Raw genomic sequence first — 27,693 nt, 5'->3', positions numbered from 1 at the left:
ATCGTTTCGTTTCAATTTTTGTGCGATTATTATATTGACCTAATCATAGTGCCTGTTGCTGTTCTCAGCTGTTACTAAGCACCAATGGCTGGTGTCCAGGCCTCGCTCCTTACACTTGGGTCCCGTTACGTTTGTTTGACGGCTGATAATGAACAAGCTAGTGAAGTCGATTGCAGGACAACCACTGAATATCCCTAAAAAGCAGCAAACGTATCACAGAACCAATAATCTTGGTCACTTGCGACGTTTTCACATGGCGCACGTCCTATGAGCAGCTATGAAGTGTGCTAAATACAATAAAAGATAGTTTCCTGCTAGGTGTATGCAAACATGATTGTTACATTGGTAACAGCGGACCTTTCTGGCCGTCTACAGAGCTGTTCGATGACTTCAATGCTGCAAAAAAAAAACCACTGTGTTAAATGAAATACTCAAGCATTCGGGAAAAGGTCGGATATTTAAGCACGTATTTACGTTTCGTAATAGCGTAGTGGCTAACATACTTGCTTCCTAATCTTAGGAACACGTTGCGGTATAGGTTGGAATCCATCTCGTCCTGGAGCAAGCCGTCTGACGGACACTTATCAGCAATGATTGGTCTAAGATCCGAAAGGATAAAAAGATGCCTGTATAGGTCAAGACTAGCGTAATAAAATAGATAATAGAGCAGATTGGCGTTGAAGCAATTGAGAACAATTGAGTAGTAATAAATAAAAACAAATGATCTGTGGCTACGTTTTTATTGAACTACTAACGAAACTATAGTTTCCAGCTATTAGGCACGGTACACTGCTTATTCACTGCACGAATTGTTTATTTGAATCTGGCTTATTAATATGTACGCGGAACGATATACCTATGTAAAACGTATGACATATTTTTATAACTTTACAAAGAAAAGTCTCTTCCATTAAGTTCTAAGAGTACTAATTTTCATTCCAGTAGCTAACTGCCTTTTCTTTTCATATTCTTGCTCGACCGGAAAAGCTTATAATATTGAATGGTAGAAGTGCTATAAATTTGTTTGGTAATCCATGTATATATTATGACTTTGTTCATATGTTATATAATGAGTACACCTGTGAGGTAAAAATATTTCAAAATAAATGTGTATAATTGGTGCATCACCGGCGATTTTTTAAGGCGAGGCTACTTCAGAATATCAAGTGTCTGTTTTGCAATTCTTCTTTAGCAATGTATTTTACACTAAATGCTTCCCGATTTCGTAGTCATGATTCGCTTTTTTAAGCTTTTACAAATTTTCATTTCAAAAATCATATCTATGTCTTGGATTTAACTGTTTAATAATTTCGAATATGCCTGTTTCTTACGCTCAGGTGCATAGGGTTGTCGTCGTGACACCTTACAGTATAGCGTATGCGCCCTCTAAACTTAGAATTCGAATCCTGGCATAGCCACACGGTTCATTTTGTGCTGGGAGCTAGCGGTCTGATCGAATGCCTCACAGCGATACCGGAGTAGGATAGATATATTTGTACTCTAGGAACGGCAACAACCGCATGGACAAGTTTTGACACCTACGCCATTCCATAGAGTGCTGCTTCCTCAAGAAAAGCGAAGTAAAGCTAGATTATTTGGTCTTCAACCCAACCTTTGTATGTTCGGATCTTGGGAATTGTAACTGAGCAATAATAGAGTAGAGGAACAGTTGAGGCCGTCACCTGGCGTCAACCTAAGCTCAGCAGGATCATATGTGTCGTTATTCGAAAACGGCCCCAAGGTTCTACCTCTATTTTCACAGTACTGTCATCGAAAATGGTTCCCGCATTTGCCAAACACAGCCTGTTCGACCATTTCTGCTTTATCCAGCCGCAGAACCTGGATAAAAAGGCTGTGTTGCCGGGAGTGCCTTAAGTGGTTTCGAGCGGTGGTGTCGATCTACGTTTTAGTTAATATCACGTTTATATATTTCTTCCAGCAGGATTTTTCCTTTCTGTACGGAAAGCCGTAATGCTTGGCCGCATATTCTTTCCAGTTTGAGCTATCGAAACACTTGAAGCAGCCACTTTTTATGAATATGTTTTCATTGTTGAACTGGATGGACAGACTTCGCCGTCACTCAAAATCCTAAACTAACAGAAGGCGAAAGGGATGCCTTTGATCTCCGTACTAATGGCAAACTGAGAGTCAATGGCGTCACCATTGATAACCGCACGTTATCTCTATCCCAAAACCATGCCATAGGTAAAGCCATGTCACATGATCTAAGAAATTCGTCATCTGAAGCAAGGCTGTACACGAGAATAGCTCTTGCTTCCATCACATATGCTAGATTTGTATACAGTAATCAGCTTATAACCTAATTAGTTGGTACAAATTGGCCATGTACGAGCAGTTGCATCCTCTATAACACATGGCATAAGCAAAACTTCCTCAATTTCTCAGAGGAGATTTACTTCTCACATTGTCAATAAAAGCATATCTTCAACGGAACGATTATACTATTCTGAAGAAATCGGTAGGTCTTTGTCGTTAGCGTTACTTGTTCATTGTAGATTTCTCGGCGAAGTTCATTCAGATAAACCCACTTGAAAATTACTGGTACCTTAAGGACAGCTAGTCCTGCTGTCACATTCAGTTCCGCAAAGCGTAATCACAAGCCTTACATAATAGCTTATCTCTGTTTTCTTGGTACACCTTAGAACTAATCATCGACTCGGCTGAAATTATCCGTGTTGTATATATATATATATATATATATATATATATATATATCGATACGAAGTGAGTTCGCAAATTCATTTAAACGTCGAAACCTTGTTGTTTGTATATAACCGGAAATTATATATGCTTGTTTAGTAACAGGTAGGTCATACGCCTGAAGAGCATTAAGGATTGAACAGATCCAACTAAAAGCACCTCCTCCTCAAAAAGGAGTTTGTTAATGAGCTGTTACGAACAAGAGGTTATTAAGCAACCGCTGTTTATATTGGCAAAGTTAACTCAGTGGGTAAAGTTACACATCACACAGAGCAGCTGTGAAGACCTTTAGCTTTGTTAACCGATCATACGATATTTACTAAACAGTTATCACACTGAACACTGTGGTTTAAACTAGTGCAAAACATCGGACTTCTTCTACGCTTCCTGTATTGGCTGAAGCATACAAAGAAGGATAAACTCAGAGGAAACGACCTAGAGTCCTGGAAATATGCCCAAGAAAGCAAAGGCTGTGAGCGCTGTGCTCTGTATTTTTGAAGAATGGTTTCTGCTATGTCTGAAAAAGAGATCGGAAAAGAACGGGGAAGTGTGGACTTGCGCTTTTAAAAAAATGTATTATTTTTCAGCTGAAGCCTATATGCTAGAAAAAAATCTGTTTAGAGTTGAAGCAAAGGTAGAAATATTCAAGGTAATATTTATATGCAAATAATGAATAATAGATGTACATATTTACAGGAACGACTGTTTGCTACCAGAGAATTTTCCGACATGCTTCATGTGTGTCTGCACACATATTTCCATTTCATCAAACATTTATTTAAATGTGTTTTTTTTTTTTGTCTACCTAGCAGTTGAAGTGGATGTTGAAAGTAAGCCAACAATCTGAATTCCTCTGAATAGCAATATGTGTGCCTAAATGATGCGGACCGAGGCTAAGGATTGGTAAGTAACTAGGGTAACCCGTTCGAGCATTGACATGCCATCGTTGTCAACATGAACGTGAAATAATTATTATTCGCGTAGTTCCACACGACCTATTTATTATACATCCAATTCTACTATGAACCATTTTTCCGACCAACTGGGTCAAGAACTGCCAAAGGAGTCAGCCTACACTTGTGCCGACTGCCCATTCCCTTCTGCATACCGATTTTAAAAAGTCACTAGGCACATGCTGCTGCCTTTTCTTTTAGTACATTGCACACCTAACTATAAAAATAATAACTATAGTAAGCAAAATTTAATCTTGCCACTTTGTTTACTAACAATTGAACTTCCACGGAACAGCCATAGGTTATTTCACGAGTTTATCTTTCACGAGCTGTCATTGAGTTAGGGGCGACATGAGAAGCATCTCACTTTCTTAGCCAGGACATGCATAAGCCCCGCCTTTTTGTGTGTTGAGACGCGCCACACATACGGCTAGATATATTTTGCATGAGGCCATTTATCTTTCACTCACGAGGAACACCTCGAAGTACCATTGTATATGCAATTCCTATTCATACATAAGCACAGAAAGCCTCAAAGAGTAAAGGCTTCCTTTCTGTACAAATAGTATTGTCGTTATTTCTGTGGCTGCTGCCAGCTAATTAGTCGCACTAATAGATGCTATCGTACAGGTTTAAGCGGAACAGTGACACGAGCAAAACGTTACCGTTTCATCCCATTACCACGCGTACTCAAGATGGACGATGAACGAATGCTCTTCAACCCGGAGCCTATTGAATACTAGTCGATTTTTTAGGCCAAGACTGCTTTCTAGGAATCTAGGGGAAATGAAATGTCTGAAAGTACTGCTAGCATCCGCGGACGATCGATTTTTTGCAGGCATAGCGCAGAAAATACCTGCCAATTACACATAGGATAAGCTTACTTTTTGAATTATATGAATTTAGCAGCACACAGTTAGCACTTTTTCAGCTTAATGATGGGGTCGTAGAAGATTAGCTTAAGTGAAATTCGATGTGATCATTTATATATATATATATCATATATATATATAATAATATCAATTATCTATATATTATATCACATACATAATGTTTTCGATGATTTATGTTCCAAGCAACCGGGTGGTACTTCACGTCCCGCTGTATAAATAGGAATTGTTTCGGTCAGCTGTTTTATTAGCTAATATAACAGATAAGCCCACAATTTTTGCTAAAAGCTTCAAAGACTGTTTGTTCCTAAAGCTCAAATACTCATTAAATTCTATAACGATAACAATGGCCACATATAATAGAAATAATCTAGTTAATAACTTGTTCCGCTTGGATGACTCAAACTAGCGACTTCGTGGACTTCGCTGAAAATTGATTTTAGAAATAATTTATAGTTATAAGAACAACGTAGTAATGCAAATGTAACAATTATTTTACTATAAAAATTAAATAAAGATCGGATAAAAACTGATTATATATAATTTAGCAGCTAGTAATCTTTAGAGATAAAATCGAGTCACAGGCTTATTGTTCCGGACAATTTCCTTCCATAATGATAAACATGGCTGACTATAGTCCTAATGTTTATGTTTAAGTATGTTCTAGTGTTCGAAAACTCCTTTTCTAGTTCAAGTACACTGTGATTCAGCTTGCAAGTAGCGAAACATTAGATCCTAACCACTTATGTGGTGTCTTGGTTCATGTAACGTTTTTCTTTTAACCTTGCCTCAAATGAGCCTCAATGTTAGTTCTGTAAATCAGTGGTAGGTCGCCCGGACGGAGCAGTTTAATGACCTCCCTGTGGCTGGATGTGTTGTTTTAGACCGATGATCACTTAGTGGCGGGCATGCACTGATCAGCTGAAGGTGTGCCTACCTGCAGCTCAGAGTTCTATGGCAATCAAGCTGTAGGAAATACAATATCGTTATTTAGTTAAATGTATACGTAAAATAAGTAGAATCCTCATTTTGGTTCACTCCGAAAACGGCCACTTTGTGTATTTGACGATATGGCGTACCGTCTCGAATTATCACTTTTGTGCAACACAAGATGACCAATTCATAGCTACAACGTAAACGTTAGCACTACCTCCAATGTACTATGGCTAGCCTGAAGACGCTTTCTCAGCTGGGTAAGTTGGTCCGATCCATGCTATAATAGCTTTTTACTTTGAAATAACATTATTTGAAAACGAACCTGGTCCGATCCTCTATTGAATACATCGAAAATGACAAGAAGAATTTTGCTGCAGGTTGTACAATTTTCAATCGGATACATATCAATACAGAGCCGATTATCATTATGTCTTAATTAGTTTACCCTTTTCGAGTTTCCATAATATTTTTTATAATTTCTATCAACCTGGTTCGTAATCTGACGTTTTAAATATACCGCTATTCATTGCGGTTGCAATATGCCGCCATTTAAATTTTAAATTGGAGTTACTTATGAAGCAAGCCAAACAGATTCCTGAGCATTTATTGCCTCTATGATATGTTTCGCGACTCTTTTATTTAAACTCTCAACGTACTTTTTATAGAATTTACGATTGTCTCTGCAGTTTAGGATAACAATTAACTTGTAAATAGTTAAAACAGCAATCACGATTTTCAATGGACGAGCTCTGCTATTCCGTTGTTAGAGATGATAGAAAGTAACCGATTCGCCTTTGATCTTTTATTTCTAACCTTGGTCTCAAATACTTACTACTTACTAACAATACTCTCATACTAGAGTACTGTATTTAGATTCTCTCAGACAACTTAAAGAACTTCACACAACTGATCAACGGGAATTTACTTAGCACTACCTGCATCTTGCTGAATGTTGGTTTTAGTTAATGTAGTATAATATTGTATTACAGGATCGCAGGAATTTCTACAGTTGGAAGACATCTCGCAATGGGGCCTTCCGTCAGCAATCGTGGACAATTATCGCGAGAAGGGAGTGGAACGCATGTTTCCGTGGCAGGTTCAATGTCTGCTTGCAAAAGGAGTTCTTCAGGGTATAATTAGTATCCACTAGTTGAACTCGTAGACTTGGTCCGCGGCCTTTTTGCTTTTACTATGGGAAAAGTATTTGTTTTTTTAGAAGACGACTGTATGTCTATGCTGTAGAGTTTGAAAACCAAATAATTCTCAAATATAAACTTTTCCGAAATGGGCGGGAACAGCTGATGACAATATTGACCAGAATAGGTTAAGCTTGTCAAAATTAGCACAAAACTACCGTTTAACAACTAACCGGCGAGATAACGGTTTATAAACAGATATCAATTTCATACTGTCTTGTATGTGGATCAAACTTGGTGTCGTGATAAGTACATAATAAAAAATGAAATGAATGTAACGCTGACTCGCACCGAAATTTTCATGTTGTTGTTAGTAAAGTGTCTATTGAAAAAACAAAATAGGAGAATGATCGTAAGATATTTCTAGAGATGCGTTCGAACTAACACCGGTTTCCCTTGCGTTCGACGCCACATTATTAGGGAAAAATCTAGTCTATTCAGCACCCACTAGTGCAGGTAAAACGCTGGTAGCGGAGCTCTTGATGTTGAAGCGGGTCCTTGAAACTCGCAAGAAAGCCATTATGATCCTGCCGTTCGTGTCTGTTACGAGAGAGAAAATGCTTCACTTTCAGGTGAGTCCACGAAGGCTAAAATCTGATCGCTAACCTGGATAACTTAACTTTATATTTTAAAATAAAGTCGTCCGAATGTAGCCTGTGTGTCGTTTGAACTTTTCAATGAGGTTCGTTCACTTCGCAATTTGAGTCCGTTTGTCTGGCAAGGTCTTCTCACGAGATTTTTCGTCATGACTTAACCTCGTGGAAGCATTCTTGCAATCCGACAAAAGAAACTCTTCAACCTTAATGTCTCACTTCACGTGAAATATGTAAATCATAATTACAGAACCTGTTCTCTACGGGCGGTTTACGGGTCGGCGGGTACATGGGAAGTTATTTTCCCATGGGGGGATTCCAATCCATCGATATCGCGGTTTGTACGATCGAAAAATCGAATGCTCTTGTGAACAAACTGCTGGAGGAAGATTCGCTTGATTTACTATGTTGTGTCGTCGTTGATGAATTGCACATGTTGGGCGAACCGCAAAGGGGCTATCTCCTCGAACTGCTTTTCACCAAGTTGTTGTACTTTCAAAGGTATCGATGCATGTTCATGTCATAATGAAGCCATCTTGTTGCTCGCTAATCTAATAAACCACTGTTGAATATAGCTATAGACATATATCTTTGCTGTTTTTTTAAATATGTTGGGGGTATTCTTCAAGTTAATATGGTATGTATTGGCCATGCTTTGGTCGGTTAATCAAGCTAATAATTTCACACCGTCTTCCATTCTGATAGCTTAAAGTTGTGCCGTTCAGGTCAGTCAATAATGTCATCGGGCCAGCGTTGACCGTAAAAAATCATTATTTTTTGTCTTAATTGGGCTGTTCGGTGACCGATATTATACTTATTATTATCTGGCCTATGTGTAGTAAATAACAATTATTGATTCTTTTATTTAATTATATACTTTTAGGCATAGTTCGTCCAGTAGTATACAGCTAATTGGAATGAGTGCGACACTGCCTAATTTGGACCTTGTTGCTAACTGGCTGGACGCGTCGCTTTATCGAACAGACTATCGGCCTGTGCCACTAACTGAATGCGTTAAAATAGGCAACGAACTCCCGGTGGATATCGGCACTGGAAAGGTAGCAGCTAGACGAAGAATTTAAGCAAATATTTTATAAATTAAACATGTGCTATTTTTATCGATGATCTTCTGTAATTTTCCTATCACTGCAGAGCTTGACCTCTGTGCGAAAAATTGTGACAAGTTATTTTTACATCCTTTCATTAAAGACTATTGAAGAAGTTCTACAGAGACCGAGACAGGTGATAGTTTAATGGTGCAAGACCCAAGTTGTCTTCATTTTTGCTGGGTAGCTAAAGATGTATGCGGTTTGGCACCATGATGACAGTAGATGACGCCTTTTCTGTTCTTTAGTTCCGATCTAGTTTTTTTTTTTCAATAGCTAATATTATTAGTTGTTGATAGTAAAAGTCCAGATTTGTTGTTTTGTTAGGCAGCAGTAACTAGTAATGCGTGACGTCTTTTTAGCCCCATACAGCATCATTTTCTTTAGTGTCAGTGCCGGCTTTGCCATAGATTATAGGGTACATTTACTTTATCTCTTCTCTATTTGCAGATCGTTGTTCTATGTAATCTATTCTTCATCACTCGTGATCAACTGTTTTAGAAATAGCTCGATGTCGCCGCCTGGTTCGATTTGTAGAGTTTCACATATAAAATTACGGTGGAGTAAATTATTTTGCGTCACCCGTGTAGCACCCAAACGTTGAACTTGTTTTGTATTTAGCTTTCCATAAATGATTTATAACTGTTTAGTCGTAGATATTTAGTTGATTAGCGATGTTGCAACTTAGGCATGGTCTTGCTTAACGTTCGCGATGAGTTGATCCACTTATCGATCGCTCCTACAAAAAGCACATCGCAATTTTCAGAACGAACGCAACCTCTTTTTAGGCCGTTTCTTCAGATCTGTCTATCTTGACCATAAAGAAGACACATTTTTATAGTTCTGGGCAGAGTTTTTGCCTCCATTACGATAGAGCGGTAAAATATAGTTTATCTTTGCGTAAATGTCGCTCATATTCAAGACGCTTCATTTTAGGTCCGAACAGAACCATTCCAATGGTGTCAGTATATCTACCAATTTTAAATTCTAACTTACCAGTGACATTAACGCCGCTTGAGGTGATGTCATATTACCCGAGATATGTGACTTTAATGCCATCTAGCTAAGGAAACGGCAACCCAATATAAAATGTTATTATAGCTACTAGAAAAAGACAATTTATCTTTATAGCTCATACACATCTAGTGAGGACTCACATCGTTACAATTGTAAATTGGCGTATATCACTGAGCAAAGGCTTTTCGACATTGTATTTTTGACTCACACATGCAATCAGTTTCCCTAAGGCCTTTTGCTTGGATAAAGAAATCCCGTTGTTGTTGCTGTGATTATTGTTGACAGGGCTGCCCAGCACTTGCTTTCTATTACGATTCCTTTTTGGGTCTCATTTAAATACAGACGGCTGAGATTCCGATTCTCCGATGCGCCCTACCATCGTCGGTCGATGATTTCGATGGTTGTCTCAGTCTGGTGATTCACACGGTGTCTCAAGGCTTTGGTGTTATCGTATTTCTGCCGACAAAAGTATGGTGCGAGACAATGAGCCAACAGATTGCCCGGGCCTTCCTAGCAGTCGGAAAGCCCCCGTCAGAGCCAAATAAGGTTGATCCCGAATTGCTTCAACTGGGCGCTGATTTACGAGCAGTTAATAAGCGCAATGAGATACAGGTACGTTTTGTTTTTAACGCGTGTCTCTTAGTTGATAATGTCGACAAGTTTTATTGTCTCTACTATAGAACAAATCCTTTAGTATGCTACGCGTGGGACACGTTGCCGTCTAGGTTCGAACCCGAGCATAAACGTATGGTCCGTTTCGTGCTGGCAAGAGCCAGCCGTCTGGCGAAACGCCTAACGGATGTAAAGTCGGAAACATAGAGAGTGTGCTACACTCATATGATTGAAATTCACTTTTTTTTTCTGCTTGTTAGGAAGTTCTTGAAAAGTTGCAACAAACACCAGCAGGACTCGACCAAGTTTTAAAGAAAACGATTCCTTATGGAGTGGCGTTCCACCACGCAGGCCTCACGTACGATGAGCGGGACATCATCGAAAACGCATTTAAGGCTGGTATGGATCAATTCAAGCGTTCAGCTAACTTACCCTCTTGACGAACGGCAGATTTCTAGCTGTGTCGAATGCTTACAGTGGTCGCCTCGTCAACGTCAATCTATACGAAGCCTATCTTGCTTTCTTTTGTTTATAATTTATTGGTATAAATATATTGATGAAATGGCTAAAGTATGATAAAGTCCATCTGACAAGTTACCAGTTTATATAACCTAGTACATTCACTGTACACAGGTATTCTCAACGTGTTGACAGCAACATCAACGCTTTCCTCTGGAGTGAATTTGCCTGCGCGGCGTGTTGTTATCAGGACGCCGATGTTCGGCCGTCAACTGCTCGATGTCCTCACATATAAGCAGATGATCGGCCGCGCAGGTCGGAAAGGTATACTCATAGGCCCTAGTCAGTCCGATTGATCGCCTGTGGCTAAAATTTGTGAAGACATCCACTGAGCTTCTTTGTCGTAGTACTACGAAAACTCCAATGCAGGTTGGATAATATGGATGCGGTATTTGTTATATTCTATTATATGTTTGTTTATGCATATATTTAGACGATTGACAAACTTTAGCGGCGTACACCTGTAATGAATGCTTAAAAAAGCGTATCGTATAGTTAGCTAGTATAATTTAATTTTGGAAGACAGTTCACGCATTTTATGGGCGGCTCAATAATTTTGCTGATTGGTCGACAGGTATTGATGATCGTGGAGAGTCGATTTTAGTTTGTAAGGATCAAGAGCGCGTTCAGGCAATGAAATTAGCCACTATGAACTTAGCGCCCGTTCGAAGTTGTTTGGCAGCGCATGGGTCAGTGTCAGGTGCTCTCAAACGGGCCATCCTTGAGGTATTATGCAACTACCATTGAATCGTTTGTATACGCATAAAAACGAGTTGGTTAAAAAAAACTTTTCTATATTAGTCGAAATCGCTTTGAAAGTTCACAGCAAATATCAATGAATTTACCTAAACTCTATGATAATTTATTGTGTCAAATGCACGTATTATAGACAGCCTCTCTCCAACAATTGAAATGCTTTTTTTTTCTGCAGATTGTCGCTTCAGGCGTGGCGAAGACGCTACGGGACATAGAGAAGTATATTAAATGCACGTTCCTCAATGAGTGCGCACAGGCTAAGGTTTTAACTAGTGACGACTTAGCGATAATCAAAGGCGAAAGTGCGGCTCATTCAACTACAAATGCTTGCATCGACTATCTCGTTAAGAACGACTTCATTAAGGTTGGTAGCAAGAGAAACATGGTTTTTCTGTAATAAACTTTGCGTCCACAGCGAGTAATAAAACGAGCTATTTACCGATGCTGCCAATCGTCTTGCATCACATATAATCTCTGTGTTGTGCCGGTCAAGCATTTGGGAAAGTAATTTCCTGTTCATGAATTCATCGAACTTTGGGTAAAGTTGTAAACGACGTTGTTCCACTCGTATACAATGACAATGTATGCTACATAGATAATTTGTCATGTTGTTTAAAATATTAGAGATCACTTGCGATTTATGTCCATAGGTTTCACCTGAAGAAAATGGTGTCCAGGCAGTAACACCGACTAAATTGGCGGCAGCCGTTTTGGCGAGCAGTCTCTCGCCTGATCAAGCTTTACTCATTCTTAGGGAGCTTGGAAAATCACGGCAAAGCTTTGTTCTTGAAAATGATCTACACATAATATACGAAGTAAGTTGGAGGTTTATAATGTGATATAAGTATTTCTTAATCTGTAGTATTCAGTGACCATGGCGTTTTATATAGCTTATCGTTATTACTATTATTGTTACTACATATTAAGCAATATTTTGTTATTTAACTAAGTAAGTCAACCATTTAGACAAATATAAAGGTATCACATCACGCCTCCCTATGCGCTTGTTTCTCCGCAAACATTTCATACAGTTTCTTTCTATATCTTGTCTCTTTTAGGTAACACCTTACTTTATTAGTGAGCAAGCGACGATTGACTACAGTACTCTAAGTGAATTCTATGACGCACTAACTGAAGATCGGCGTCGAGTAGCTGAATTGATAGGTTTCGATCTCGGATTTGTCTACAAATGCATAAGGGTACGTAGAATTTACGAACGATAGAATGACTGTCAACTGAATGTGCTTTTCGGCCTCACTAGGTGGTGTCCGTCATGAGTATTATGTTAATGCTAAAATTCGTTCACTTTTTCCTGTTTTGCCATTGAACCTATCAGTGTTTGTTACCGCTTCAGTCGCAGTAATTATCCGCCTAAGATGATCTTTCATGCAAATGCAATACTGGACTCGAAACCTGGACAGAAAAAAAGAGTGCATTATGAAGGTTTTATATGCTATTAAAAACTTTGATCATTAATTCCGATTCAGGGAGCGGCTACGAAGAGCGATAAGGAGATGAAAGACTCTCTGCATCGGCGTTTTTACGTGGCTTTAGCCCTTAATGAACTGGTTCAGGAAGTTCCCCTTTCTGAGGTGTCAACAAAATTTGGACTACAAAAAGGAATGCTGCAAAATCTTCAGCAGAGTTCGGCCACTTTTGCAGGTTTGTGGAAGGGATATGGTAGGGCATAATCAGTTCCTCAATTGGCTGTTTCTAAGAATAATGCAATCCATATAAGAATAAACGTAGGTTCCTGATAGCAAAATTCTGTTTATATTACAGAAAAGCTACAGTGAATTAGAGAAATTTTCAATACGTTGATCTTCTTACTTAAACTTACTACACTTTGTAGGACAATGCTAATTTAGTTCCGTGCGGGTACTGTAGGTATGATGGCGATTTTCTGCAAACGACTAGGATGGCACAACCTTGAGCTACTCATTGGTCAGTTTCAGAAAAGACTCCACTTCGGAGTTCGGCAAGAGCTATGTGAGCTTCTGCAGCTTGTTCCTATGACCGCACAAGTGAGTGCCTCTTAGAACCTTTCTATGTACAAATATAGGATGAGATTATTGTTTATACTGATTGTTGTTGTCATGAGGTCATGGTAATTGTCCAGCCTATTCGTTTAATCATGTGTGTTATTCTGTTTAGCCTGAATGTGTTTCATACCATGATATTAGATAAAGGCTTCTGGGTATGATAAGTGAATTAGAATTCGGAATAATCACAAAAAAACCTTCGAAATGTTCTTTAATTGCAGGCTGCCAGAATCCTTTTTAATGCAGGCTTCATTGCGCTTCCTGAGTTAGCTAAAGCACAACTATATGAGGTAGAGGCTGCTTTTCGAGCCGCTCGTGCTTACGAAGTCAAGTAAGTGTTTCTTTATAACTGAAAATATTTCTATTTAGTTTCAAATAACTACACTGCCTAAGCTCCGTACGAAATGTTTTTTTTTCTGTTAATATTATTAGAGAAGGGGAATCTTCAGCAGATGTTCGTTGGATCTATCTCAACGGTTTTGACGGCGTCACAGAACGCGAGGCAGCCAAATTGTTAATTGATGAAGCTAGAAAAACTTTGCATGATTGGCTTGGAATCAAAGTAGACTTCGATAAAAAGGAACAGGCATTTAGTCAGCAAAAAGAAACAAAAGGAAACCGACGTGAGAATACGAGTGAGCAGCATGTCGAAATTGAAAAAGATACATCTAGGAACATGTCGGTCGAACAAAATCCAATTAGGGATGAAGTCGATCCAGTTGAGAGTAATGCTGTAGAGAATCAAGAATACGAACTGTCGCTCATGCAAGGTCAAAAGAATGCCGTTGTGACGTATCAACATGCGAGCTGTGTAGGGTGCGAAGATACATTGGCAGAGGTTCAAACGGTGTCTGACCCTGTGCCTATTTCGAAAGCAGTGCGTATTCAGTCAAATGCTACTAGCACTGATCATGATCTTGCTATCACTAAAAACGAAAGCAAAACTTTGATAGAGAATTCAAAAAATAAACCTCACCGAGATAAACGCAATGCTCTTGCAAAGATAACTCCTTCAGACGGCGATCACATATCGGATAGAAGTTCTGTGAACCCGATGTCCTTGAATTCGTCAAGAATTACGGAAGAGAACTCCTTTCACAAGGGAGTGCAACACTATTCCACTCCAAATAAATGTCCCTCAAAAGACAAAGAACATTTGGTTAGTATCTTAGCCTATCCTTTAACCCGAAACTCTCTTTTACCGTATTTTTATGAAAAGTCTTTTCTTAATTTCTAATGTATTTTGAAAAATGTACGTGAGAATAAAAACTCGTGTGTTCACGCGTGTAAAAATTATGTTACATAGCATCAACTTATTGGTTCATAAATGACAATAATATCGAATAACTTACCTAATATAGCAGTCATAGCTTAAAAACAGTATTATTATTTCAAGCAAAAGTCATTTACTGCCTTGGCAACTACATCAAGAACGAAACGCCCTAATTGTACCAACGAATTCGAATCGCCGGCTAGACCGGAATCGGACCAATGCATTTTCAACCGAAGCGTAACACCGCAACTAGATGCTGGTGACAGTGAACGTCAAGATATCGAGGGAGACTCAATCTTCGACGGAGTGAAGACCCAAGAAAAGAAGCACGATGAAAATTCAAAAACCGCTGAAAAGCGCACATCAGCTGATACTGGTGATAGCTCGCTTTTCGACGATATTAATACACAGCCCGCTAGTATGTCGATTGCGGCAGATCACACCATCACTAGCCCTATCAGCCCTAGAACGGATTCTCGGATAGAACCTCTAGTGAACTCGGGGGCAAGTAAGTGTCAAAAAGTGGTTTATACCACAATATAATTTATTTCAAAAGGATTTAGGTACCGACGTTTTGTTGTGTATTATTATTTTAGTGAAACTTACCAAAATTTTGTCTGCAGATGTGCGGGTGACACCAACCAAACTTAAAATGTTAGAAGCGGAAAATGAACAATTCCGAATGGGCTTGCGAGCATCGGTAAAACGTAGGCCAGATGAAGATGTTTCCCCCAACGGGAAGAAGGCAAGGCCCAATTCAAGCCGCAGCCTGGAAGAAGCCTTCAACCAGGAACGTCGTTCCACCTCTGACGATTCGATGGCGTTCTTCAATAGTAGTCAAATGAAAAACATCACGCAAAATGCAAAGACGGCGCTGAAACACGGTCACCAATCTCGAACTAGCCCATACGAGAACGACAGTGATCTGATCTTTGATTGTGTGCTCACATGTCAGGGCGCCGTGGTTTCGAACAAAGACGCTGTTTCGGTCACAACTGCTTCGGCGCCACTCCCACCTAAGGTTGACCCCATTGATACGTTGGCCATAGTTTCGACATTTCCAGCCTGTTCGAAAACAAACTCAGCTTGTATTGAGGACACGGACAGCGATTTGTTTTCGGATGGTGAAAATGCGCCGGTTGAACAACCGGCGGAATCGCAAATAAACCATAAGATCTTTGACGACGACCAACCGACGAAACCGCAAATACGTCATGAGATTTCCGACGACGACCAGCCGTCACTTGAGTGAGTACGAACTAATCAAGTTCGAGCGAATTCTCTGATACAATGGTAACACAGATCTTAAAAGCAGTCTGTCGTTGATTAGTCTTTAGACTTAACAGTGACAGAGAGGGGTCACTGTTAGGAGGGTACTATGCTCTTTAAGAGAATCTATGTTAAGAGGGTACTATGGCCTTTAGGAGAATCTTAAACAGTAATGTGTTTCGACAGCTTGTTTTCCAAAGGGTAATATGTTAATAGACATTTCCTTTATTTAACAATATTTTTAACATTTTCGACTTTGTGGTACTGTTCATGTTAAGTGATTACATTAATGAATTTTCGGTAATTTTTCAGTCTTTATCTACCCTCATCCTCATCATCTTCGTTGACACTGAATTCCTTGCCAGACATTTCCAGTCCTACACTGACCAGGGCGGGAATCCACTGCTTACGAGATCTTCCGGAAAAAGACCTCTTTCAGCGCATCGAAGCGGCGGGGAGACGGTTAGTAGTGCAGTTTTGTTGTTGGTTGAATACGCTAACCATACGATGACATTTAAGAATGACCCAAATAGGTATGGAAACCTGTTCGGTCATTGAATATTTATGGCTACTTATAAAGTACCTGCCAATCTTGTAACTTCCGCATGTGATCTTTTTCTTTATTTATTTACCCTTGTGCATGCATATTCATTACTGGTACTAATTTATTAACAATTTCGATTAAGTCAGGTCAGCCCAGGTAACCAAAACACCTTATACGGACACGATTGCACGTAATATCTGTATGCACATTATTTGAATCAATTCTCGTATTGTCTAGTGCTGGGACTAGAAAGCTTTCGTGCCTGTAAGAAACAAAAGAAAAACTAAAAATATTCTTTGTTCATCTCGGCAGATGCGCACTGTCCCTCGAAACTGAAGCCGCACCCTCATCCGCTCGGATCGGACCGGCGATGCTTGACAATAGACCTTTGGATATAGAGAATGAAAGTCTTGTTTTTGGCAATAAGCGAATTATAGGATTTTGTGTAGCTGTGAATTCATCAGAAGGTATCTTCTACACGTTGAAGAATAGATATGATGAACATGCAACACTGTTAAAGAAACTATTCCAACCTCCTTCCGTCTATACAGTAGGATTGCTTGACTGCCTGGACCAACTGAAAGTTATCATCGCTACTTTAGGTGTTATACCTGACAACGATGCAGTTCAATTTGAGGTATGCTGATAGATCGCGTTTGATTTCGTATATAAATCAATAATTACCATAGTTTCTATTGCTACAGCATTAGTCAGCTCTTGTGAAAATGCACCCGCTATGTTTGCACTATCAAAGAGTTCACATTTATATCATTTTTTTTTGTTCCGCTATTAACTATTTCAGGATGCTGGAATCGCGCATTGGCTCTTAGATTCATCAACGTGCTCATGTCCGTCGTTGGAAACGCTCATCTGTCAGTACTGTCCATTGTTATTAGACAAAATTAAAAACAAACACCCCGATGTGCCCCGGTCATGCATCGAAAGTTGTGCACATTTAGGTATATTGCGTGGGGTTATTGATCGTTTCAATGTCCTACACATAATGCCAACAATATTTAGAAAGGAGATGCGTGTCTGTGTTGTGCTAGCGAAAATAGACTTGAATGGTTTTGGCTATGATGACAAAACGTGCGAAGCCCAAATTAATGCAATGCGCCAGTTACAGTTTCAACTAGAGACCAAAATGATCTCGAAAGCGCAGCGAATATTTAAAACGACCTCATCCGTTGAAGTAAGCCGGGTCATTTATTCTCTCTTTAAAGATAAGCTGGTCAAGCATAAAATCATTACTGGTCGTGAACCTCCCAACAAACTAAAGCTGTCTTCTAAAACAATTCTCCTTAAACTTGCTGAAGAGGACCCGCTCCCACAGTGGATTGTCGACGCACGAAAGATTGCTTCGATTCTTACGAAGGACATGTTTCCGGTTTTACGTGCCAAGGTGTATCACAGCGGCCTTGGTCAGCACCGCATATATACAAGTTCATCCCCATACACCGCAACAGGTCGAATGGCCTTGAATGAGCCAAATTTACAGTCAATGGCTAGAAATTTTAATTCGGCCGGTGAAGAAATTCTGATTCGGAGGGGCTTTATTCCTATGCCCGAAGGCATTATCTTAAGCGCGGATTTTTCGCAACTTGAGTTGCGTCTTTTGGCGCATCTCTCCGGTGATACCGTTTTGTGTCAAATGTTCAGTGACCCGGAAAATGACGTATTTGTGCATGTGGCTGCCCGGTGGAAACGCTTGCAACCAGATCAGGTGTCCAGTAGACAGCGACAACAAGCTAAAGAACTCTGTTATGGAATCATATACGGGAAGGGCGTTAAGAGCCTATCGGAGGATTTAGGGGTTACGGAGGAGGAAGGCGAGATCTTCCTAAAAAATTTTCATGGCACCTTTCCAGGTAAGGATGTATTTCATTATATTTGTGTATTTGATTTTTTAAATTACTTTTACTACAGTGGCTGAGTTAATCAGAGGGTTTCGTCCATTTCTAAACCTAAACTTCCTATTGATATAGAAATAAATCATTGCTTGGCTCTAAACAAATGCGAATATGAAAAATGTCAACACTCGCTCTAAATGTCTATTCAAATAAAAATATAGCACTGTTCCTTAATCGAAAGAACTATATATACCTGTTTATCAAACTTAGATATTATGCATTTTCGTTAGTTCTTTATATGGAATCTTGTAAGCAAAACAAACTACTTTACAGGCATTCAAAAATTTACATCAGAAGTGATATCAAATTGCCGTCAATTAGGCTACATTGAGACAATGTTAGGTCGAAGACGTTATCTGCCCCATATTAAATCTCCGAAGGCCCATTTGAGGGCAAAGGCAGAACGACAGGCTGTTAATTCCACAGTTCAGGGTTCAGCAGCTGACCTACTTAAAAACTGCCTTATCGAAATTGACACGGAACTTACAAGAAGATTTCCCGAGTCATCGAAGCCCCATAGATCGTACGGAGGTGAGCATGCTTCACCTCTTTTATGTCATGTTCACATGTATGATTAGTTATTTGCTCATTTCTTAATGTTGAGTCCTATGTTACTGGCTGCTGATAGCGTAGTCAGGAGTGCAGTGCTGTACTGTTTCTACTAAATGAATTTATAATGACCTGATAAAGTTCTAAGCCACAAGATATCCCTTAAGCGAAATTCTGGAAATGCCTGACGTAATGGAATCGGTAATGGAATCACTCCTTCTGGGGTTAACTTTTCGGTAAAAGCGTCGTCGTGCCGCACTCACGGTGAACATGTGTGTAAGATGTTAAAAACTGACAACTGCTATTATATTTTTTCTCATTTGATGACGCGTTAATGTGTGACGTTTGTATCATTTATGTTAATTTACTCTTTCTGTTATAGCATCAACGCGCATACCGATCCGAGGAGCGTTCATCGTTATGCAGTTACATGATGAAATAATATTTGAGGTGAGAAAATACATCTGCCTATTTGTAACAATCTGCACATTCATTCTCGTTGCCGTGGATGTGTTACACACCCATGATTTACGGTGGCTGTTTTTCCTTCAATAATGCGGCTTTGAGCATCATGTTTTTGTAATGTTATTAAAGGACGGTGGCTATGTTGGCATATGCATGCGGCTTTTACCTAGTATCCTCAATCGTACCCATTTCAGGTTCATGAATCCATTCTGCCCGCAGTATCACAACTGATTCGTTTAAAAATGGAACAAGCTGTATCCTTGCGGGTACCGCTTGTGGTCAAGTTAAAAACGGGCCCTCATTGGTCGAGTGTTACCCCTTTCGAAGCCTTGTAAAATGGATGGGAAGTCAGATGTGACAATGGTCCACGCCAGAACGAAACCAAAAGCGCTATCAATGACAATGGAATTATATCGTTATACTGCTAATATTTGAGGGTTAAGTTTATCAACACTTTCTTTTCTTACGGTTTTAAATGTTCCGTTGTTGGTCTTGACAACAACGAATATTGTGCGAACGAATATATAATGACGACAATTGTCTGCTACATTTGTCTGAGTCAAGCTTCAAGTTCCGTATCAAATGCTACAGTGATGGTATAGTATATTGAACAGAGAAATTGGCTAACTGTTCGAAAAGTTGCTTATTCTACATATGCATGTGTATATAGCAAATACTAGCAATAAAGTCGATAGTGCGACTTTTGTCTCGTGGACCCAGTTACAATTAGCGTTCTATTTGGTTATTTAAACTTAGCCTTCTATATATTTGTCGATGTTTTTCCCTGACTGACCACAAGCAATTCTACAAGCAGTTCCTTGGAGAAAACAAATAATACTCCTTATACAATCCTCTAGTTGCTCTTTCAGTACTTTCGCGCATTTAAACTCCAATTCAATGTACGTACAAGGCCGACTCATAATAAACGAAAAAACAACAAGGTACGAACAAAAAAGATATCATTAAAAAACAAAAAATTGCATCGATTGCTTCTCTTCGTGAACCCCAACAACACACGCTGCTCTCATACACATTAGTTACAAATAGTATCGCTTACCGTATCCAAATTGCTAAATAATATACATCTGTTGTCTATATAACAACATCGCATGAGCTCGTGTAATTTGTAGTACGATTTTGCTATGATCCACATTTGGTACAATCACCTCAATGTGCTGCTACTAATATTCAAACTGGATTTCTCATTTTCGATATGACTATATTATGTACATGACCGGCCTCGATCTAATTCTGTAATCCATTTTTAACAGAGTTGCTTTCATCACCGGGTTTCAGGCGAATGAGCCATTGAATCCATCTATAATCTTTAATTTTAGGCAGGCGAATCTTCTCAGCTCGTAGTTCACATTTGTGCATTTCCGATACCCCCAAATCACTTTCAGCAGCGCTATGGGTATTAGCAATTCGAGTTTTTTTACTTTTTCCCGCTCCGCTTGAGTCGGAATCGTCGTCCGAATTCACTATGTTGTCCGTGTTGTCCATTCTAGAATCGAATAACATTCAAGGATCCGCATTAGCAGCTTGTTAACAATACTTAGTCGAAAAGTTCATCGACTATCTCGAGCTTGTAAGTTCGAATGCATCGGTTAATAGCAATGATAGTTAAAAAGTGGGAATCTTATACTAACAGCTATTGTTGTTCCCTAGTATAGTCCTGTACAGTTTTTTTTTTACAAGTAACGTCTACAGAAAACTAATAAGATCCTCGGTGGGGCATAAACAACACCCCTTTAAAATAGCTTTATTAGCGTACCTATTAGAGAACAAATTATTTTTTGATCGGCGTTCAAGATGATCGTCCTCATCAAGCCAAATGGCTTTTATAAACGATTCGGCCAACACGCTAGCAGAAGGCATAACGTGTGTAGGAATCTGCAGTAGATGATCAACGGCGTGCTGAGATGCTCTCCCTAGATCTATGCTATCTCTTTTAACGGCTGCAACAAAGGATATAAAAAAAAATAAAACAGTTATCTTTCAACGGATTTTTTGCCGCCCGATAAACTAATTGGTTCATTGTAAGCGTAGTTAATTAAAGACGGAGGTGAAAAACTATTTGATAAGTACCTGGTCCACTAAAAGTTTGGCCTTCTCGAGTCCCTTTTAAAGCAAGTGATGACGACAGGTGTGCTCCGAAGGGTGTCAATAAAGTGTCCACGCTCTGCAGCAAAACATAAAGCACTAAGTAAATTTACTTAGTATTTTGTATTGCAAATTGGTAAGTGTAAGTATAGGGTTACAAGTGTATACATGCGCTTCCAAACGTAGAAAATAAAATAGATGAGAGAAAGAAATTTTCTGCATTCCAAAACAGAAGAGATTTATAGGTTGTCCAAACCAGCAAAGAAGTAGACCACTCACCTGAGGTAAGGCAAGATTACTGTTGTCACCTGAATTTTGCCTGACATTTTCTTTTCGAACAAAGTGAAATAATTTATCCCTCCGCCCCATGGCTAACAAAGTGCTCTTTGTCTGCCAGCTTACATCTTGCGGGCAGCCCATGCGGCCCTTCTGGACATTACCCTTCTCATGAGACAGTGGTACCCATACTGCGCATCGGATCTGGTCATCCTGAAATTCAAACGGCGAATTAGAATACAATGCTTAGCGTACAAAAAACATGGAAGGCCTAGAGATATGATATTTCTTTTATGTAATGAGAAGAGATACTTCACTCTAAATTGAACAGATACTTATGAAAATTATGTTCTTATAAGATAAAGACAGAATTACATGTGCAAAAATACTCGTACAGAATCATTGCTAAGTAAGACTAAAAAACGTTCCTTACCTGTTCCAAAGGGACTTGGGCAATCGGTGCTTCAATTATCTTATCAGGTCGAAATACAACAAGCAAGCTTGGTATTCGTGAAGTCTTGGTGATTAAGGCAGCCATGTGCGAGGAATTCGGGTCTGGTAATATTTGTTTTACGGCAACTTGGGCGCTCCACAGACGATCTAAGCTAAGCAGATCCCACGCAGTTACCGAACGCCCAGATACACTGAGCAGAATAGTGTTGCAGTCACCTCGTCCTTGAATACAAAAATTGCAAAGAAAAAATAATACAAAAAACGACATCTATTTTATCCTATCGAGCTATGTGTTCACCTGAAATCTTGTATATGGGAAAGTTTGATGACTCGAAGGACACGCTTTGTAAATTTTTTCCGCAAACAATTTTCCTAGAGCTTCCTAGAGAACACACACAAAGAATCATTTTATTTTTTGGTAAACTTTACTAACCAAATTCTAGTTTGTTGATTTCTTGCATGTTTCCTCTCAGACAGAGTTCACCAATTAAACAAAGGTCACCTTCATTATCAAGACTGTCCGGCTTCTGACCTCTTCCTGTAGCCAGATTAATGTGCCACAGGGTTACCATGTGTCCGAAAGAAGCGGCCAGAATCGAATGATCCTCTGAAATTGCTAAGGCACGACACGCCATTTGTCGGTATGATCGTTCATCTACGCACTGCCAGAACAGCTGATCCTCGGAATCTAGAATGATTAAAAAATATTTACCACCTGGGCAAATCGTGTTGTTCGACTTCCTCTTAAAAAAACAAACATAACGATCTTAGCCTTCACATGCAAGAATTGCCCTTTGGAGCTCCATAATAATGTGCTGCTAATATTCATGTTATACTGAATATATAAAACGAAGATACACAGTAAAGCAACGCAACCTACTGACCGTATAGGAAGTACACAAACCTACCTCCGCGAACAATCGTCCATAATTTAAAGGAACGCTCTCCGGAACTCACGCAAAAATAGCAACCTTCTCGTAGTCCCATGCGTAATGATCGTGGCCGTTGGCGTAAATGTGGCATTAACACGGTCGTATTCGCTTCTAATTCGCCTCGCTCATTATTCCAATGCCAAAATTTCAATTTACATGTCGTTGACAGTGCCGTCTAGGATAATACCAGAAATTAGGTGGAAGGTTTAAAAGTCAGATAATTCCAATTGTCGTGTATGGTTTTATTGAATTTAATCGTAACTGCAAGCCACACTGCTTATTACCTAAGTAGCTCCTTTCTTAATTTATTCTACATATTTGCTAAATATATATGCGCAACAAATTAGACAAAAGCATAGCATGAGATGCTCGCCATATTCTAAGATCAACTATGTTTAACAAACATTTCCGGTTTGTGTATTCCTGAAAAACAGTTCGCCATTATTTACGATTTCGTATAAATCTGAAAACTGTTTTAGCAGTTGCAAAAAAGTTTACCTTGTATTCGATGGTAGCTAGGTAACGACCATCAGGTGCGAAATCTGCGAGCAGTACTTCAGAATTGATGCCTTTTTTCAATTCATATTGTAGTTTAAAATCTGTTGCTAAGTTCTCACCCGTCACGTCCAACTAAATGGAACCGATATAAATAATCAAATCATAAGTATATGATTTGCGACACGTAAATGGTGGTATTTATAATATAAGTGACGAATACCTATCCAACAAAGAATAGCGGTACAAATCAATTGAATCGCTCAGATCTGACTACTAAATATGTAAAAACGACTTTAAATGTTTCGAACTTACCACACAAGCTTGTCGGTTGTGCTCCAAACTATAGAATTGCAATTGTCCAGGTCTTCCAGAGAGAACAAGTTGCCTTTTGCAAGCCTCAAAAATCATTAAGGAGTCGAATGGATCTATACCTGCCACGTTACCACCGCCCGTAAAATTCCGTTGCACCAGACCCTGAATAACTCGATGAACTGTATTTGGGGCTTGTATAACAGTAATAGCTAAGAAGATAATTACAAATAATGAAAGATTTAGATCAATGCCCATAGTGTCAATTATTTTCTTCGACATTAATTTTATATAAATTGTACCAGCCCTAAAATGTCCTTTATTAGGACAGATTTTCGATTTTACAGGTTAAAAGCGTCCCCAGGAACAAAAAGAGGATTTTGTAATAGTGATAACGGAAATAGTGATTTGAGAATACTTGATATTCATAAATGTGAGTACACTATATTTACTCGTAATGGAATTGTCAAACTGCTTACTGTTGTCGGAATGCCCACACACAACATATTTCTCGTTCTGAGCAACTGCTAACTGCCTTATCGGCATCCCGAGACGAGGCAAGAATTGCCGCTCATCGCTTTCCAAATCCCAGCGAACTAGGACACCTTCTGCTCCGACCGAATATAGAAAATTGCCGCTCATGTGTATATCTGCCACGGGCATCGAGTGCCAGTGCAACTTCATAGCAGGAGCTCCACCAAGCTGTTTCTTGCGATCTTTGTCTGAAAAAAATGAGGAAGATAAGATTATTCAAGCGATTGGGCAATTGTTATCTGCAGCTAATTAGATCATTAATGCAAAACCTAGAAGAAGCAATCTGCTTACCATCTTACGTGTCCTAGTCATCTCATCAGAGCAGTTAGCTGGTTGCAATATAATGGTTAGAAAATTCTTAGGCACTTGCTGCTAACTGCAAAATTGTTTCAATAGAACATATTTGTAGGTGACTTACTTGGAGCACTAGGCTGGAAAAAAGGACCAGCATGTATAAAGATTGCTCCATCCTGATCCCCCACAGCCACTAACTCATCTGTGGGGTGAACAGCAACGCATACAGGTCGACCACGTCCGCGCCGAATGAGCACAATTGTCGCCGGTGACGAACAACGTACAACACGCAGCTGACAAAACGAAACATTAAGTGCAGAAGATAAGAATATCAAATCGATAAAAGCATGTCCTTAAGTATTGAACTGACAAAGAAGAATAGAACTATCTATAAATGCTAATTATCATTACCGCTAACGTAAAACACGCAGTTGGCGTTAAACACATCACCTAGGTTTTCGCTACCTGATGGTCATTGTCGATCCAGGTGACTAGATCGGAACTGGCAGCAATACCAAAGAGATTTATATTCGATGAGCAGGTTGATGAAAGCTGGCGGAGGGGTTCCTCTAATGTCAAGCTGCGTAACCACAAGGCATTTTTTGGACGATTGTCTATCTTTTCGTGGGTGACGTAAACACACCATGGGCTCTCCTGATTTGCCAGGAATACCTATGACACGAATGGAGAAAAAATTGTTTACCGAAATGACCAATGGAAGAAAATAAAGGATTAGATGTATGAATTGATAAATATTACTGTCCTATACAACCTACAAAATACCTCAGTTGAATTATTTGATACAAAAGAAATATTAGTGATTAGTTTTTAAATTGAACATTACAGCTTTAGGTATTCCTGTTAGACAGGATAAGAATCTCTTCAGCCGTAAACTTGACTGGCTTTTAATAGAAGGTACTCTTATTACTGAGACCAACTTGGATGACAAGTGTACACACGTACCTGGACTTTGCGGTTGTCTTCAACGATTCGATCCTTCGAGATGAGCGCGTAATCCGTCGAATCCCAACGAGCGACGACGCCATCAACAGAACACGATAAGACGTGCACTCGATTTAGTGGGCTTGGACAAAGAGCGATAACAAATGCTTCGTGAAAATCTAGAGTCCGTATGGGCTCACCTGACCCTAACGAGAAGACCCGAATGCACGAACCTGATGGCACGTAAAGAGTACTGCAAAAAAATCCGAAGAGTGACCGTATTTCGCATAATTTTATTAACCTTTATTATGCATCCACTTTGCGTAATATAGTAACAGTACAAAAAGTATAGCAGTGATCATATTGCTCTCCGCTTCTGTTCTGTTTGATATTATTGTCGACTGTAGCGGCATAAACAAATCTTAGCATAGGAATTTTCGAGAGTTAACTGAACTTAAGACCGTAAGAACTGCTCTCCTTTAATAAACAGTTGTGTTATAGAGTGTTAGATAAACATGGCAACTAGGTTTGTACCTTTACCACGTAGCTTCATCGAATGAAAAGTTTCATACTCCATTTGTTTGTAGAATGGTATTACCATTCGACTCTGATGTTAAAGGCACCGTAATTGGCACGAAATGACAAGCAAATTATCTGCATTTAATGGATGACTGGAAAAAGCCCACATTTAGAGAAATAGACAATAAATATAGAACAGAAATGAGGGGGGTAAACTGGCCTTTTTTTGCCAGCACTGTTAGCAGTTCAGATTTCTTCATATCAACGTAGTATTACAACTTCGGTATTTCGATAATTTCTTAATTCTAGTAACGCGCGAATAAAACAATTATTTACTAATCTGTCTCAGCAAATGGCGGCTTGTGTCGTTTTAGTCATTGTTACCTCTAATACGATCTTTCATCTGATCAGCTACTTTATACCTTGTGGCAGTAGAAACCGCTAACTTCTATAAGCGATAAGTTCTGTAAAATTAAGTTTTTAAATAATAATTAGTTAATTTCTATCATACTAAGTGTTCTTCTTCTAGTGATTTCGCAAACGTTAGCTAGACTAATATATTAGGCAGTGTTCGCCTTTGGTGGAGGCTGATACATACTTTGCATCGTGCGAAATAAGACCGCGTCGGTCACAGAGAGCCACGCCACATCGTCCAGTGCATACAACGTCTTCCGGGGAAGTGAGTTCTTTGTCCTGGATCTTCATGACACTCACAGGCGCAGTTCTGTATTTTCACAGCACCGTTCTATATATTGTCAACCAGTTAAAAACGACTAACACTATAACGGGATTAACAGTTATTTTGAGGAAATATATTTAGCACAAACATCGAACAAAAAGCCAGTGGCGTTCCTTTGAAAGAAGCACGAGGAGAGCACAGTTTAGTGTTTGTTTTTGTTTCGAGCCACCCTCTCTCACATGTGCCGCTACGAATGGGACAACTAACACGTGGACTGTGATGCACTGCGAAGTTTCGGAGACCGAAGCAGACAGCTGAGATAGACGGAACCGCGTAAAGCTCCACTTAGAACTGAATTCGCAAATAGTAGTAAATAGTTTAGTTTACATTTTGTATTCTGCATTGAATGAAGGAATCAAGCTATGTCAGCGGAAAATAACAAAGCATATGTTGTCCTATTTTTTCCTAGTTCAAGTTATAACTATGGAGAGCTTGATTAATAAACGTGGCTTTGAGCGAATGTGTGCGAATCGTGGTCTTTATGCACTAAAAAAAATGCTCTTTCTAATCAGCAACGTTTAGATTCTCTAGGAAACTAAATTCAGCTTAGTAGTTGTACTCCAAAGTCAATAAAATCGAAGGTTGTGAACGGTTAGGCACAATTTGCTGCTAAAAGTTCATGTTATTGTAACGAAGTCTGATTTACGTTTTTATTGTTGTATGAGGAGAATAACGGAAAGCTGCAGAGTTCAAACTGAGCTTCGTCAATATATATATAAAGCATATCTTTGATTTAAAGAGCA

General features: G+C 39.3%; 2 protein-coding genes across 11 annotated transcripts in view; one reads left to right on the top strand and one right to left on the bottom strand.

Moving 5' to 3' along the window:
- PolQ (DNA polymerase theta) overlaps nt 1-20,077 on the top strand; it is a 70,508-nt gene extending 50,431 nt beyond the window's left edge. For 2 of the 5 annotated variants that reach the window (XM_086987448.1, XM_086987447.1), the window contains exons 3-25: nt 6,490-6,630; nt 7,117-7,268; nt 7,540-7,790; nt 8,173-8,347; nt 9,755-10,024; nt 10,285-10,423; nt 10,658-10,807; nt 11,118-11,269; nt 11,475-11,663; nt 11,950-12,114; nt 12,358-12,498; nt 12,787-12,961; nt 13,187-13,323; nt 13,563-13,672; nt 13,774-14,500; nt 14,738-15,122; nt 15,238-15,862; nt 16,196-16,345; nt 16,740-17,064; nt 17,230-18,295; nt 18,611-18,868; nt 19,269-19,336; nt 19,546-20,077. In XM_086987448.1, the coding sequence (XP_086843574.1) occupies nt 6,582-6,630; nt 7,117-7,268; nt 7,540-7,790; nt 8,173-8,347; nt 9,755-10,024; nt 10,285-10,423; nt 10,658-10,807; nt 11,118-11,269; nt 11,475-11,663; nt 11,950-12,114; nt 12,358-12,498; nt 12,787-12,961; nt 13,187-13,323; nt 13,563-13,672; nt 13,774-14,500; nt 14,738-15,122; nt 15,238-15,862; nt 16,196-16,345; nt 16,740-17,064; nt 17,230-18,295; nt 18,611-18,868; nt 19,269-19,336; nt 19,546-19,686 (6,000 nt within the window). In that variant the 5' untranslated portion in view covers nt 6,490-6,581 and the 3' untranslated portion in view covers nt 19,687-20,077. Of the gene's footprint in view, nt 1-5,258; nt 5,758-6,489; nt 6,631-7,116; nt 7,269-7,539; nt 7,791-8,172; nt 8,348-9,754; nt 10,025-10,284; nt 10,424-10,657; nt 10,808-11,117; nt 11,270-11,474; nt 11,664-11,949; nt 12,115-12,357; nt 12,499-12,786; nt 12,962-13,186; nt 13,324-13,562; nt 13,673-13,773; nt 14,501-14,737; nt 15,123-15,237; nt 15,863-16,195; nt 16,346-16,739; nt 17,065-17,229; nt 18,296-18,610; nt 18,869-19,268; nt 19,337-19,545 lie in introns of those variants that run through there. The other 3 variants (XM_022801403.2, XM_022801401.2, XM_022801404.2) reach the window with 3 other exon arrangements.
- On the bottom strand, nt 19,454-27,159 carry l(2)05287 (WD repeat-containing protein l(2)05287). Of its 6 annotated transcripts, none has more exons than XM_086987460.1 (14): nt 26,810-27,155; nt 25,714-25,945; nt 25,216-25,422; nt 24,875-25,043; nt 24,402-24,644; nt 23,926-24,134; nt 23,614-23,745; nt 23,092-23,290; nt 22,686-22,871; nt 22,164-22,405; nt 21,734-21,943; nt 21,440-21,533; nt 21,126-21,309; nt 19,454-20,855 (listed from the first exon to the last, which is right to left on the bottom strand). In XM_086987460.1, exons 1-14 carry the CDS (start codon nt 26,914-26,916, stop codon nt 20,597-20,599), a joined length of 2,673 nt encoding a protein of 890 aa, XP_086843586.1. In that variant the 5' UTR covers nt 26,917-27,155; the 3' UTR covers nt 19,454-20,596. The 6 variants fall into 6 exon arrangements, 4 of the variants coding, with proteins under 4 accessions (XP_086843586.1, XP_086843587.1, XP_022657140.1 ...); XM_086987461.1 differs by having other exon boundaries at nt 22,617-22,799; XM_022801405.2 differs by having other exon boundaries at nt 22,617-22,871; nt 26,810-27,153.
- Between the last annotated feature and the right edge of the window lie 534 nt (nt 27,160-27,693).

Source organism: Varroa destructor, unplaced genomic scaffold, assembly GCF_002443255.2.
Source record: "Varroa destructor unplaced genomic scaffold, Vdes_3.0 BEIS01000004.1, whole genome shotgun sequence".
In the NCBI taxonomy this organism is placed as follows: domain Eukaryota; kingdom Metazoa; phylum Arthropoda; class Arachnida; order Mesostigmata; family Varroidae; genus Varroa; species Varroa destructor.
Note: the sequence above shows the minus strand (reverse complement) of the source record. Positions and strands in the feature narration are given on the sequence as shown.